General features: G+C 39.8%; 1 protein-coding gene across 1 annotated transcript; it reads right to left on the bottom strand.

Moving 5' to 3' along the window:
* Positions 1-59: 59 nt before the first annotated feature.
* On the bottom strand, positions 60-13,452 carry LOC9300083 (E3 ubiquitin-protein ligase UPL1). Its single transcript, XM_002863961.2, has 17 exons — positions 13,411-13,452; positions 13,106-13,239; positions 12,500-12,595; positions 12,209-12,415; positions 5,671-12,097; positions 4,410-5,464; positions 4,028-4,318; positions 3,729-3,933; positions 3,324-3,598; positions 2,938-3,230; positions 1,730-2,828; positions 1,497-1,643; positions 1,339-1,419; positions 1,034-1,259; positions 802-941; positions 478-584; positions 60-397 (listed from the first exon to the last, which is right to left on the bottom strand). Exons 2-17 carry the CDS (start codon positions 13,202-13,204, stop codon positions 295-297), a joined length of 10,851 nt encoding a protein of 3,616 aa, XP_002864007.1. The 5' UTR covers positions 13,205-13,239; positions 13,411-13,452; the 3' UTR covers positions 60-294.
* Between the last annotated feature and the right edge of the window lie 1,568 nt (positions 13,453-15,020).

The raw sequence follows: 15,020 nt of genomic DNA, 5'->3' as shown, positions 1-15,020 counted from the left end.
GCGTCGTTTTCATAGCTAAAGATATTTAAATTGAAATATAAAGTATATGGGATCAGATATGGGATATTAAAGAATTACTCTTTGGAAAGGAAGAGTAAACTTTACAAGAGAGAGTGAGAAATAGTCACAATAAGGGGTTGGAGAATCGTTCTTATGCCCATAATATAAAAGAGCATTGTATTGCAGAAAATACTACTCATTCACATAGTCATTACCAAAAGATATAAAATAAACAAAACAAAAAAAAAAAAAGGCAAGAAAAAGTAGTCGAAAAATCTGGGGGAACTCTTTGTATTAACCAAAGCCGAATCCTTCGCTGGCTTCATGGATCGCGAGGAGTAGCCTCTCCTGCAGATGTTCCTTAGACGGGTACTCTGGTAGATCTAACTGATTGAAACTGCAAAAGTACTTTGAATATTAAGTTTTATGTTTACACTGAATGGATTTATAAAACCGGAAGAAGAATTGAGGTTTTACCAGGTATGAGCAGACGGCAAGTGATTAACGCTTCCATATGCCTTGTGGATTTGAAACTTCTGTGCGCCTGAAATTCCTTGAAGGGCACTAAATCCTTCCAGAGGAACCTGTATTGGATATCAAAATATTAGTGGACAGAGATAACCAAACATGTACTTTTCTCAACACTCATTTCCCATTTATCATTATCTAATGGTTTAAGATTGTCAAATCCATTTAACCTCAAAAGAGAACCTTGGAGAATTAATGTTTCTCCAAATAATTATTTAGCAAGGAAACCTGTATAATTAGCCCAAGGCCACAGAAATATAATATGTTTGTTACCTTCGAGGTTCCAGTCACAAACTGCAATAGACGGGCTTTGTCTTCTTTGCTCAATCCCTGAACAACCTCCCAGAACCACTGGATAACGGGGGATCCAGGACTGTACCCAGAATATTCCGTATTCACCCTCAGGTCATCCACTGATATATATTACAAAACAAAAGTTCATTAACACTTCTTGTGTTTGAAACTAACAGAAAATGCCATGAATTCTTGGTACAAGATAACTTACAGTCGATATCCGGAAGACCACTGATTAATAACTCCAATTCCTTGTCGTTGAAAATGGATATTAGATCTCTAAGGATAAGTTCACTAAACCCTTCCAGGAATGCATTAATCTGAGGGCGGATGGCTGTGGTTAATCGATGCTCAGCAACTAGGTCAACATATTGATGCTTATTCTCCTCAGTAACTTTAATGTTCCGACCTCCAGGGATTAGTTCATGGTCAGTTACCTGCATTTTATACCTCGAAGTTCAGAAAAAAATATCAACAATTATTTCAAGGACAGTGTTAAATGGCTGAACAAGATACCTCCGTTTTTTCATAGAGTATCAGTTTTTCCTCATCAGCGTCAATGCTAAAAGTGAGATCTAGGACATCACTAATATCATGCTGCATATGGAAGAAAAGATGAGTAACAAGGATAGTTGATAGTGTAGTTTATTTCATTGCCGCAAAAGTATAAATACCTCCAACATCCATTTCAGGTTTTTATAGTAATCGGGGTCTATGGCTTCAATATCATGGTATGTAACCTTAACTCCCAAGATATGCTTGTAAAACGAACGAGTGAAATGGACATCAAGGAGTTGCCCATCAAACAGAGCTTTTCCAACCTGGACATGGACAAATCAAATTAGAAATTAACGCATAAACCAGAGCACTAACTCTACGTCATACTTAAAAAGAAGCTAAAACTTACAACACGGCCAACAAATTTGAAGTAGGAGAGGTGTTCTGTCTGGTAAACAGAGTTTGGATTTGGTTGGAAGGTTGAGTCATTGCCAACGGTTGTGAACAGAAGAGCACCTTTGTCAAAAATAACCCTTGACAGCAGCTGATACCATTCCCTGGTGAGCCCACCCGCATCAATACCTTCCTCTCCTTGGAAGTGAACAGTCAATCTACCTTTCAGTTCTTGAGTTGACCTCATTCGCAATTGGTTATATGAATCTTCAAGAATGTATGCTCTTCTCACAGAGATTCGCAGAGGGCTATGGTGATGATCATGCTGGTGCTTTATCTTTGATCTGAAGTATGCACGTTTATTATCAAATTCAATAAAACGTGGAACCTTCAGCATGAGTGAAAAGGACTTCTCAAGCAGAGCAGGATTTTGTCGGATAAAAGCATTAAGAAGTTTCCTGTGCCTTTCAGAAAACCGGATAAAAGAAGCATACTTCTCATCCACCTTCGAGCTAGGTCCTGAACCCTTTGGCTGTTCCTCAACTTCAGAAGCCATGGGAAACCCAAAATCATGTCCTGAACCAGACTGTGATGGATGCAACTTCTCAGACGTAACAAAAAATGACTCTATATAAGGCAAGATGTTCTGGGCACCAGCAGGCAGTGACTGGTTTACTCCAGCTACCCTTGTCGTTGAGCTCAAAGACGGAGATATAGTAATAGTCGCAGACTCAGAGTGCCCCTCAATTTTGCATATGCAATTGCTTAACTCAAGCCACAGAGGTTCCAAAGCTGAATTGATGTTCGACAGTTGAGAAAGCACAGCAACATGTTCTTCTGAATTCTGCGGCTGGTTTTTCCCTTTTGTGATTAACGAACCCATGAGGGAGCTTAATGCTTGCAAAACCCTCAAAATTGCAGATCCATCGGACGAAGTGGTACTTAGCAGAGCTTTCACTGCTTCACCGAACATGTGAAGTTCACTCATCGCTGTTCTTGTCAAGTTTTGTATTGCATTTGCCAGCTCAGTTATAAACAAATGACAATGACTTGGAGCAATTGCCACAAGTTTTTTCAGCACCTCCGCCACAAGGGTGTATGCGTTATCCGACAAACTGAATGAACAGAATAAGTAGTGAGACAAGATGTATAAACTAATAAATATGATTGAAAGATTCAAAGAATTGAAAGTAAGAAGTTATCGTAGATAAGCATCTGACATACCCTTCACGTGCAAGTAATGAACAAAGTAGACACAGCTCTGACTGGGGAAGATTCAGTAACACACTCTGAACATCACATTCACTATCTGCTCTGGTGGAAGAACTTGCAGATGAATCTATTGGCTTGGTTATTGTACCAGTAGAGCCAGATATAATATCATGATTTTCTGAATTGTTTTCAACTTCTAAACCTTGAGGTGTTGATTGTTGCTGACTGGCAGACCCATCTGATCTGTCAGCTGAATCAGACTTTCTTTCAGCGTTGTCAATGATGACCTCCAGTAAGTTCAACAGCTGGATTAAATGATGAGAAAAAACATCCATCCCTGAGTTCATTTTAATAAAACTAAGCAAAGCTAAACCATATGACTAAATGAAAAGGAGTACCTGTTCAAGATGAGCCACACTTCTCAAATAAAGGGGCTGGTTCAGGAGGCTGAGAAGCAAAGCGAAGGCTATAGATTCGGGTTCGTGCTGCTTACTGCCTATGTAATCATCACTTACTACAACAGCTTTTCCATGTGCCTTGTCTGAGGGTGTCGAACCTCGCAAGGAAGGCAGTGAAAGCCTGGATTGAAGCAGAATCTTGGCTACGTACATATGATTTCGAGCCAAATATGTCAACGTCTCAAGAACACGTCGAGACACTAGAGGAGGAACCCCTGCAAACAGAATAACAAAAATTATCTTAAAAATTCTAGCTTCAATAGTTTATAAACAGTAGAAGCATACAGATCATTGTTTATTGTAAGGGCATCCCGAGTCAGAATTCAGCTTAAAATAAATGCATACCATCAAAGTGCTGAGGACGTGAATATGTTACATTGCTTTGACATGCATAAAGACGATAAGGTGGTTCGGAAACACTTGAGTAGTTAACAGGCTTCCTTGTATCAAGCATCAACATATCCATGAATGTATTAACTAAGGAAAACCTTGTTTCGCCATGAGAACATAAATTCAGCAAAAGCCTCTGCAGAGGACCCTTGTATAGAGGCTGCAGATCAAAGACATATAGGTAAATTGTCGAAGTGATGGCAGTTAAATATCTTAATTTTGTGAAAGATACATTAGGTGCATTAGGTAGCTACCTGGACTATGCGAAGAACGCGGATCATTGCTTGGAGTGCCTCAGTGTTAACTAGAGGAGTTCCATCGGTTTCAATAACCTTTCCAGCAGACCTACGAGAAGCAACCCCCTCATTTCCAGACAAGACACCTTCACCTCGCCTGGATGGCTCCCCTCTACGAAGTCTTGGATGCATACCAAAAAGTGTGCGGTTGTGGTATCGATGAGCAAACCTTTCACGCAACATGTTTGCTTCCGCGACCAGTGCAGGTGTAAGATTTGCAAGAATAGCATCAGATGACGTTAACAAAACCTAAATACAAAAAATAAGATTAGATAGATATACTTATATCCGATTCTTATATCCTATTCATAACCATGACGCTTAAAGGCAATACTCTTACCTCTTCTCGCAACTCAGAAGGAAATGTCGCAATTATTGAAACTGTGTCCATCTCCACAGGTTGACCTTCAAGCTCCTGAGACTGATGAAGCCTTTGTGCTTGTTGCTGTGCCAGAACTTCAGCTCGGATATCATGAGGAAGTGCAGCAAGAAACTCAGGATCAATATCTCCTGAATTTTGCTGTTCATTGGTAGAAGGTTGTGGCACTTGTCCTTGCTGAGCTGAAAGGACTTCAGCTCGCAGTTCCTCTGGTAGGGCATCCAAAAATGCAGGATCAATAGAACCAGAACTAACATCCCTGTTTACTGGTTGCTCTGCTGGAGGATTATCCTGCTCAGCATCTTGGCCAGAATTCTCAGAAACCTCAGTAACACTGTAAAGAGAAGCTTCTCGTCCAGCTGAAGATGGCACAAGAGACAAATTTGCCCTTCTTGAGCGCATAGCTGGCTGTATCTCATGCCTTTCGGCACCATCATCATGACCATCAGCACTTCCGATTTCAACATCCAAACTCCTAAGGCTTTCCCCTAAGGTTGCCCCACTTCCGCCGCTTTCTTGGCTCACAGCTTCAACATCCCGGATAGTTGAATCATTTTGATCATATTGCATTTCGACTGACTGAGACTGTGGGCTTGAGACAGATTCATTAGCAGTGGCTTGCGTATCGGGCTGAGTAGATGCATCTAGTGAAACGACAGACGGGGCAGACACATTGGCACCTCCATTATCGATGGCATTTTCAGCTGGAATTTCAGGTCCGATTGTTGCTTCCTCGGACCGCCCACTCTCAGCTTGAGATTGGTGTTCCAAACGTGAAGAATTCTGATCAGGAGGCTTATCAGAGCTGGGTCGTCTCAACTGAGATACAAGCAAATCTTCAAGACCTTGCGGTACAGTAGACGCACCAGATCCAACAATTTGCTGACTGTCATCAGCCCACAAATTCAAACGATGCCCCTGTCGCCCATTCCTCAAGGATCGGAATATAGCATCTAGCCGTGATGAAGAACTACTGTGGGAATCCCTACCTCCATCAGCAAGATCACGCATGTTCTCTAGAAAAAAGAAAAAAAAAAAAGGGTTGATAAGCAGATTATTTCTGTAGGACGATCAACAGAAATGAAACAAAAGACTAAGAGGGATAATTTCATAATTATTATATAAGGCGGTTTCGATTAAACTAGAATAATAAGATGGTAGAAAATATGACATAAGATACCATAACAGAAAGGAGTGATGAACGAAGAATAGAAATGAGAACCTGTCTGACTTTGCGACGCTGGAAGTGATGCAGATCCCGATAAAAGAGGATGCTGTGAAGGAGTAGCCCCATCACTAGTTCTGCCGAGAAGGCTGTAAATAGAAGTTGTTCGTCCTTGGCGTCTCGAGCCAAAGACTTCAACAGGCATCACATGAAGTGTTTCATCAGAAAATCTATGATCTCTAAGAACCTCTAAGTGATCAAGAACGTTTAGCCCATTGATTCCATCTTCAAACCTAAGAATTACCCGATCTTCATCATCGTCGTCCTCTTCATCTTCTTCAACCAGTACTTCTTCTTCAAATTCATCATCATCAAGCTCATGATCATCTTGGTCATCTTGGTCAGTGTCATGATGAGGTAGGTGATGTACATCATCTTCTTCCAAGTCATTATCCTCCTCATCTTCTTCTTCATTATCGTTTTCATCTTCATCTATTTCGTCCCCCTCATCGCCAGACATCTCCTCGTCTTCCTCTTCATCAAGATTTTCCTGCGAGTGGGTGTGCATCTCAAATTCTATACCCAACGACCCAACCCCATTTTCTAGCCCCCTGGCATCCTCAGCTGCATCTTGCATATAATCATCCTCCGCTGGGGCAAAACCTTCATCCAAGTCTTGATCATGTTCCATGTCATCTGTCAGAGCCTCCGAACCAACATAGGTGTTGGAAACACCAAAATTTTCCACATGATCAGCTGTCATGGAATCAAGATTGGACCCAAGCATCCTTTCCACTGCCTGAGAAGCAACAACAATGGTATCTCCTCTTCCTGATTGCATTTGATCAGATGACTTGTTCGCATTATCATCCTTCGAGTTTGAATCAGCAGAATGGACATGCTCCTTTGTCACCAACTCCAAGACTTTTATGATTCCTGTTACAGCTTTGGGAGATTCTACATTGTCGAAGTCCAACACTTCAAGAGTACGAGTAAGAGACTTGACCAATCCAACATCAACAAAAGTAGCAGAAGCTTCTGAAGATATATGTGATCCAGTAGGTGACCGAGCTGAGAGCATATCACTCAACAGATCAATTAAAATTTGAATTTCATTAACTGGAGGTCTAAACCCATTGCACGTATCTATGAAGTCATTGAAGATACTGCCAATGTCTGAAAATATCCTCTTCCTAGCTTCAGATGATCGAACAGATGCACCCACTAAAAATTGATTACCTCTACTTGCTAGCTTTTGCCGCCAATCACTATCTGATTTCTTTTCCTTTTTCACCCTTGAGTAGGGAATAAACTTGTGAAGAATATGATGAAATATTCCACCAACTTGACCACTTTTCTGCTGGGGACCTCTGAGACTGTTAATTTCAGCATCTCTTCGAAGTATTATATGGATTGACGATGAATACATTAACAGCATCTCGCTCAAAAGCTTCAGAATGAAAACCATTTTAGCCAGTGAAGCTGACATATCCTGTGAATTAGCTTCCTTTTCTTCAGGTGTAGCAGCAACAGCTTTGCCTTTCCCTTTTGTAGAGGCAAGATCAATATCCATGTCCTCTAAAGTTGAATCACCTTCAACCATGTCGCCTTTTGGAGGAGGAATGAAAGTACAAATAGAATCCAGAAGTAGCTCAACAACACAAATGAAGGACTGGGGTGGTTTTCGGTGAACTTTAGGTGCCTTGGTGCTCCCAGGGGCTGGGGTAGTTGCCACTTTCTCATCATTAGAGGTCTGCGATTTTTCTTTCTCAGCTTTGTCTTTATCCTTCTCTTTCTCTTTTGATTTCTCTTTTTCTTTCACTAATACGATGTAAGGTCTTTCACCAACCATCTCTACTTGGCATATTGAACGAGCGGCCTGGATAAAAGTGACTGGATCCCGAGCAATTACTGAATTCACATTCAATAAAAAGTTGCGTGGAGATATTCTTGGATTTGAGTGCCTGTTAGAAAGTGTTGCGAGTGCATGCTTTATCTCAGATTCCATGGCTTGCTGAAGCGTTTGGGGGTCTTCAAGGACGTGGCGGATAATACTAGCAGCAACACTGTCAAACCCTGGAAAGAGACTATTACTCGGTAGAGAAAGTAGTGCTTGCACACCTCCAAAATCAAGAAAGCAGACAGCAACAGAATGTTTCCTCGTCAATGTAGAACAAAGCTGTAGAACAGCATGCATTGTTTCAGAAGGAAGCTGATTCCGGATACAGGTACAAGCAATCTCAATCAGTTTCTTCTGATCGTTAACATCAACAAGCTGTGGGGAGCCAAAAACAGATTGCAGCTTCTCTTGCTTGCTCTCATCAATGGTAAGAGATGTCTCACCCTTTTTCAACTCCTCACCCTTTTTCAACTCCTCTATAAGCTCAGTATTTAATTTCTGGTCCACCTGTAGCAGCCTATCAATGGCAAGAAATCCTGTAGTCACCCACTTTGGAACTTTGACTTTTTCCTTATCAATATTACCAGAATCCCACTTTGAAAGTACATCGCATACAAGTCTTACTATACCAGCCTTCAGCGCAACTTCACGTGAACCTGCATCTTCATGTAGAATCAAAGCAAGAACATGCAACAGAGCAGAGAGCAGATTGTTGTTTGTGTCATCGAAAACAGGACAGCAATCCTTAATCCGGCTAAGAAGGCAAGAAATAACACCAGATCGGTGTTCCCCATTGTTTTCTGAGCATATCAATACAAGTAAGTCTCTAACAGGAAAAGCAAGGGGTTCTTTCATCTGCAAAAGCTTCGTACATGTTGTTATAAGCTCTTCAACAGGTGGCAGTGAGACCAATTCTGCTTCAATTTGTTGTTGAGTTTCATCTGCAACATTCTGCTTTGTATCAGATTCAGAATTACCAAGGGACATGGCAAGAGCACGAGCAAGCTCATCATCATCATCCTCTGGGACTTCTTCCGGGTGGGAAAACAGCCACTCCATTGCCAACTCAACGCTGTCTGATCCAACCTGTCTCAAGGCTTCTACTGCTCTGGATCTGGAGAAACCCATCTCCACAATTGTCGAAATGGTTGTTTCATTAGGAGGTGGACCTGTGACACGAGCACTACCACTACCACCTAGGTTTTTCAGTTCAACTCCAGAGTACACATGCTTGATGATGGAAATGAGTGTAGTAACGTAATCATAACTACATTTGGTAAATTGTGGATGACTCCAAACAGGAAGTACAGCTTTCAACACAATGGACTGGAGAATCTTCACAAATGTCTCAGCATCTTGTGGAAATGGAATATTTCCACTTTCTACGGGTTGAACAAGCAAGTGCTTTGTGAATGGTGACAAGATAAATGATGATGTGACCAAATGGTCCATGAGTTTGCCATAGCTAGCCAGCGGACCATATATCCAAGCATGATCAGAATCTTCTTTTTCATCTTGCTTTCCCTTAACATCATCAGTCTCCATCGGAGATGAGCGGTTCCTATTAATAGTGAATAAAAGCTGGCTAGTAGCATCAAATGTTGTCAAAACCGCCTGAATCACCCCCCGGCTGTAAAAGCAATTAATCAGAACAGGATTACACGAATCAGGCCTGTCAAGAAGGATAGCATCGATAAAGTCAACAACTTTGCCAAGGTAGCGACATTTAGTTGACACCGATGCCTCAGGAAGAATCTCATGGCCTCCAAAATTTAAGTGATCCAGGGAGATTGAAGCAAACGTTGAGGCAACTAACTTAGATGACGGAGAAACATTGATTGTATCTTCTCTCCTACGAGATGGGAGCAGCATTGCCTTCCCTAACTCTTGGAATATGTAAGTGATGTGGAAGGATAGTGACCTCACCATGTCACAGCAAGATGTATAATAGGATCCATCTTTTTCATGTTCTCTTTTGCCAGTAACGTCTGATGAACTAGAGGGACCATCAGTTATAGGTCTTGGTTGAAAACCAGTTGATGCACGCCCAAGATCACGATAAAGATTTATTAAATCAAAGAATTGAGATTCTGCACTCCATCCTGCTGTCCTCCTCCGAAATGATGGATCAAGGAACTGTCTAAAAGAATTGAACCTTTGGCCTTCTGTTGCAGTTATACCCAACTCAGCTTTCTCTGACTCGGGAGACGAACTAGCCTTTTCGTTTTGACTTTCAAGTGTGGCACCCTCATGAAAAGCTATTTGCCACAGAATTTCACGGTGCAAGTGTCCAATATTTTCCAGAACATCCTTGCTTCCATTTGCAAACTCCAAAAGCAATGCACTTACCCAACGGTTATCCTTTGATGCAGCTAGAAACAAAAGAAACTCCACAAGGAAAAGAGAGGAAAAAATTCCTGAACTTGGAGAAAGTTTTCGATCCAGTAAGAACGTCCCTGAAAGATCTTGCAGCCCTTCTAAAGCTTTCCTCAATTGATCGCGAAGAGAAGAGCAAAAGGCACGAGCAAGAGAAGAAGAGTGATGTTGCGTAAAACCCTTGAAAACAATGGTGCTATGCAAGGCAATAGAAATCCCTTCAGAGGATTGAGCAATGCTAGGCCGTAAAAGAAGCTTAAGTAAAGCCTCGATGCCAGACTTCTCCACAAAGAGACGAGATGTCTCAGAATTCTCCATTGTTCTATGGAGCAGAATTATCAGATGAAAGATGCAGAGTTGAATGAACTGCTCATGACTGACACCAGAAGTTTCCTTTACATCTGAATCCATTTCCATTGCAGTACTTTCAGTCAGATCTACAGATGATGATGAAGAACCAGTCTCTCCAAAGCATGCAATTTTATCCACAATTTCAATAATGATTTCAACACCAGTGGCTCTTAGCGACGTAACATGACGCAAAAGCTCTTCCACAGCATTTGTAAACGGAACAATGGCCTCATTCATAGCTAAAACATACTTCTTGCTGGTAAACACATCGACAAGGAAGCGCAATGCCAAAGTATTTTTTACTGTCTCCAATCCTTTGCTATTGAGACATATTGCACCCAATCCATTTGGAATGCAAGCAAGAGCCTTTGACGAAGGAAGTATTCCTGATACAACAGAAGACAAAAATGCTTCAGGGAGGCCCATTTCAAACAGGGAAGTAAGAGACGTGGGGTCTTTGTGGATTATATCACTCATCACTGTGACAGCTGAGTAATAAATATCACCACCAAATTTATCTGCATTCCTGTATATTAAAGACAAAGTGGCAGGCAAAGTACTCTCATGAGAACTTTGAGACCTATTAGCATTTCCAGGGGTATACGTCGCAGAACCTAGAGACTTCAGAAGAACCTTGATGAGTCTCTTTCGGGATAACAAATGATCACCATTTATTTTTAAGGATTCACCAACTACCATATCACTGATGTTCTCTACAGGCAACCCTAGAATGTGATGTACCTCTACCTCTAACCTCTGAGACAAAAGCTCTACTCCCCCAAGATCCCGGAGTAGAGGTACAGCTGAACTACTATAATCCATGAGCTTTTGTAGTGCTTTAACAGCCAAATATACAAGATGCATGTGGCTTGGATCAGCATACTCCAAGAGAGGGAGAAACGTGGGAACCATTCCTGACCCCCTTATAGTGCTTCCAGACGACGATGATGAAACAATGTGAAGCAAATAAAACTGGAGTAGAGCCTCTACAAAAGCAATAGATGATGGATCACTTGAGATCTTCAAAGATAGCACAGCTTTCTGAAGCACGTTAAGCAGAATCATTCTGTTGCCAACAGCAAAACTGATGCTAGATCCGCTTAGAATCCTGGCCCGATCATGAGAGGCCGAGTATACAGCCAATTGCGCTCCCAATGCAAGCATTGCAAGAGTTCTAATGGTTCCAGGGATTGGTTCTTCAGATCTGACAATTCTGATTAATTCATTTGTATACTCAGGTTCATTTGCAAAGAAGGACGCAAGTTCGTCTTGAGCATCACTTGACTGAACAAGAACAATAAATGCAAGTAGGCAGATCCTGCTATATAACCGGCATATTCTGGAAGAACGAAAAGCATGAGCATATCTAATTCGGGTCAGTAAAGAGAATCTGAGCTCCGTAGGAACATTGTGAAGCTCTATACACTGCTTCATTAACACTAGATCATCCTCTTTCCTCATGTGTAAATCAGGAATTTGTATCACCCTTGAACAAGCACTAGCACTTCTACCATCATCTATTCTCTGGGCACTGTGTCCACGCAACTCAAAATAAACAGTAGAACCAATCCGAAAATCTGCTTCACTCTGATTATTTTCCACGTCCAAAGGAAATAAACTCAGACCTTCTTCCTGGTTTTTTTCGTTAGCGACAACACAAGAATACAAACCCAATCCTTCCTCTTTGCTACCCCAACCCTGGGCAATAGAGAGTAGGAAGCTGTTTACTGAACCACATCCAATCAATTTTCCACTCCTGTGGAGCTTAGATGGGCTGATTTTCACAAGCGCAGAAAGAGTTTCCAAAGCTGCAATGAGAACCTCTGGATCCGTAGAAGCAAGTAGGAGTTTAAAGTGCTGCAACATAAATGAAGTTGGAATAAATACTAGAAATTATAGCATCTAAGTTAATGAGCTCCAATACAGATCTCAGAAATGCATCACAGCCTTCACAATAAATTCGCGTACCTCTAAACCATCAAATGAACTTTTGTTGGGAGAATTTTCCAGAATGATCTGCATTGCCCTAAGTATTTGAAGTACTGTGTGCTTCGGAAAGGGATTCTCATCCTCAAGAATATTATCGGACAAGAGAAGGTCATTCCTATTTGATAAATATGTCTTGAAGTATTTATCAAAATGTAGAAACAACGGTCTCCAGTGATGAAAGTTCCCCTGAAATAATTTAATCATGTGAGAAACCACAAAGAAAGAACATAAGAAGAACCTGAAACTTTGAGAAAGTCACGTAATTATTACCTTACTGTACTCCCACCGAAAACCGGAGAGAGGTATAGCAATATCTGACAATGGACTCTGGATTACTTTGTCAATGAATGATTTGATTTCAGGTGGCTGTAAAACAAGATAACGTAGAGCGAAACTTGTTAGGACTAGGATGTAAATAAAATGTAAAAAGATTGCATTAAATGTATAATGATAATTTGCAAAGGAATGCTAGAGACAAAACAAGCTTATGAGAAAACAAAAACCCCAGTAATTAACACAGTGAAGGCTCTACTGCAACATAAGGTTTCTTCAATAGGTGCAAGAAACAACTTTTCATATGAAAGCAAACTAAGACACATATATATACCCTAACAAATTCTACCAATCAGGACTAACACAAGGGAGATAAAACCATGGACAATTAGACTCCAGTACAGATAAAACAAGTGACAAGATATTAAACATATCTATGCAACATAGCCTAAACCAAACTGGAAAATAACCCTAAATAATCATTGATGATCGTTTGACCACTAAGCAGACCAATAAAACGGTTGATTAAACAAATTTCCCAAATAGAAGAAAACCTAATTAAAAATTCAATCAAAGAAGCAAGAAACTTTCAAAAGAACTCACAGGCTCAGCGTCGAGTCTAATAGAAGGACCAATAGAACCTTCGCCGGATAAAAGCTGCCGGAGTCGTGACGGCATACTTGATGATCTCCCGGCCGCCATCTAACTGCTCCAGCGTCCGCTATTTTTTTCAAAAGCTACAAAACAAAAAAGAGTATGAGAAAACTCAATTTCAGAAACCAATAAGAAGGAATCCAAGAATCTAAACCAGATCAGAGAGAGTAGAGACGATAACGTAAACGGAAACAAGAGAAGCCTGAGATACGAATCATACGAATCTGAAAGAGAGTATATAGATAGATACATACCTCTGTGTGTATGTGTATGTGTATGTAGAGAAAGAAGAGAGACGAAGACGACGAAGTAGAAGAAGAAGAAGAAGAAAACCCCAGAAAAAAAAAAAAGAGAGTAGTGTTCGCTGCCTTCGATGGAATTTTTTTTTTATTTAATCAACCGAGAGAGAGAGAGAGAGTACAGACGGAGACTAGAGAGGGTTCAAGTTAATTAGGGTGTGAAAAAAAAAAAGTTAAAAATTGTCAGAAAAGAGGAGGTTAAATATTTTAGAGTTACAAGGCCTCTTTCTATTGGGCCTCTTCTCCTCTTTTCTTAAGTTGGGCCATGGCAATCTACTTGGATAATTTAGTCTTTTTAGGGTGTGATCTTTGAGGAGCTGATCAAGGCAATTAGTAACATGCTTAGGCTTATTGAGGATTAAAGATGAGTTTTCTAAAGAATTTGTTTATGGATGAGATCTGTTCGCGTAGAAGAAGGTTCGTCACGCCCTTCTTCCAGTTAAATAATCGGATGACTAACCAATGTGTTGATTTAATTGCAAATTCTGTATAATATAAGGATATGGGTATGTTGATGGGTGTAATAAGTGTTTATGTTTCTACAGTAAACCCTCGTCCGCTGACAAACTCTATAGCGATCATCAATCCGACGAATACTCGTCTCAATATTCTGTACAATGTCATCCATATTGTTAGTGAATCTGCAGTTTTCACTATCAAAAAGGACACCAACATCATAATCCCCAAACAAAGATTGAGTCATGATTTAGATCGGCAGCTTGCATAAAGTTGATCTTTAAAATATATTTTGGTGCACAAACTCATACCTTGTTGGATTTTCACCTACTCAATAGAGTAAAAGTCTATGCATATCATTTTTCAAAGGGAAATTCACATTTCTAACCTTCAAAGTATCACTAGGTAGCACTTTAAACCTCGAAAGAATTCCACTAACACTATAAACCATCAAAATAATTTTATTAACACTTTAAACCTCCAAACCACCTTTTCTGTTTGTCCCGCCATAAAAAAGTGATGAAAATTTTAATTTCTATTTGTTTAATATACATTTATTTAATTTCATTGAAATTTAAATTATTTTTATTATTTATTAAAATTAATAAAAATCTAAAAAAGCCAAAAAAAAAAAAAAAAAAAAAACTTCACCTTCTTTGTCGACCATGAAATTTCAAAATTAAACCTTTGAAACTATAGACTTAAGCACAAGAGAAATTTAGAGTATAATAATAGCCAAATAATGTATAATATGAGGTAAAATAGAAGCTTAAATAGAATAATAAAAACCAAAGAATGTCAAAGTTTAGTCAGAAAATGAAGCATTCTCCGTATCAGAGGAATCTACTTTTTTTTTTTTTTACTTTTCTTAATAATCGTAAAATCATAATAAATAATAAATTAATTAAAAATTAAATTAAATTAAATAAATCTATATTAAACATAAATTAATTATTCTATCATATTTTATGGCAATGTAAACATGAAAGCTAGTTTGGAGGTTTAAAGTGTTAGTAAAATTATTTTGATGGTTTATAGTGTTAGTGGAATTCTTTCGAAGTTTAAAGTGCTACCCTCCCATTTTTCAAATGTAAGAATACTATTCAACC

Source organism: Arabidopsis lyrata (assembly GCF_000004255.2).
Source record: "Arabidopsis lyrata subsp. lyrata unplaced genomic scaffold ARALYscaffold_8, whole genome shotgun sequence".
Taxonomy (NCBI): Eukaryota; Viridiplantae; Streptophyta; class Magnoliopsida; order Brassicales; family Brassicaceae; genus Arabidopsis; species Arabidopsis lyrata.
The sequence above is the reverse complement of the archived record's forward strand: the minus strand, read 5'-3'. Positions and strand labels throughout refer to the sequence as shown.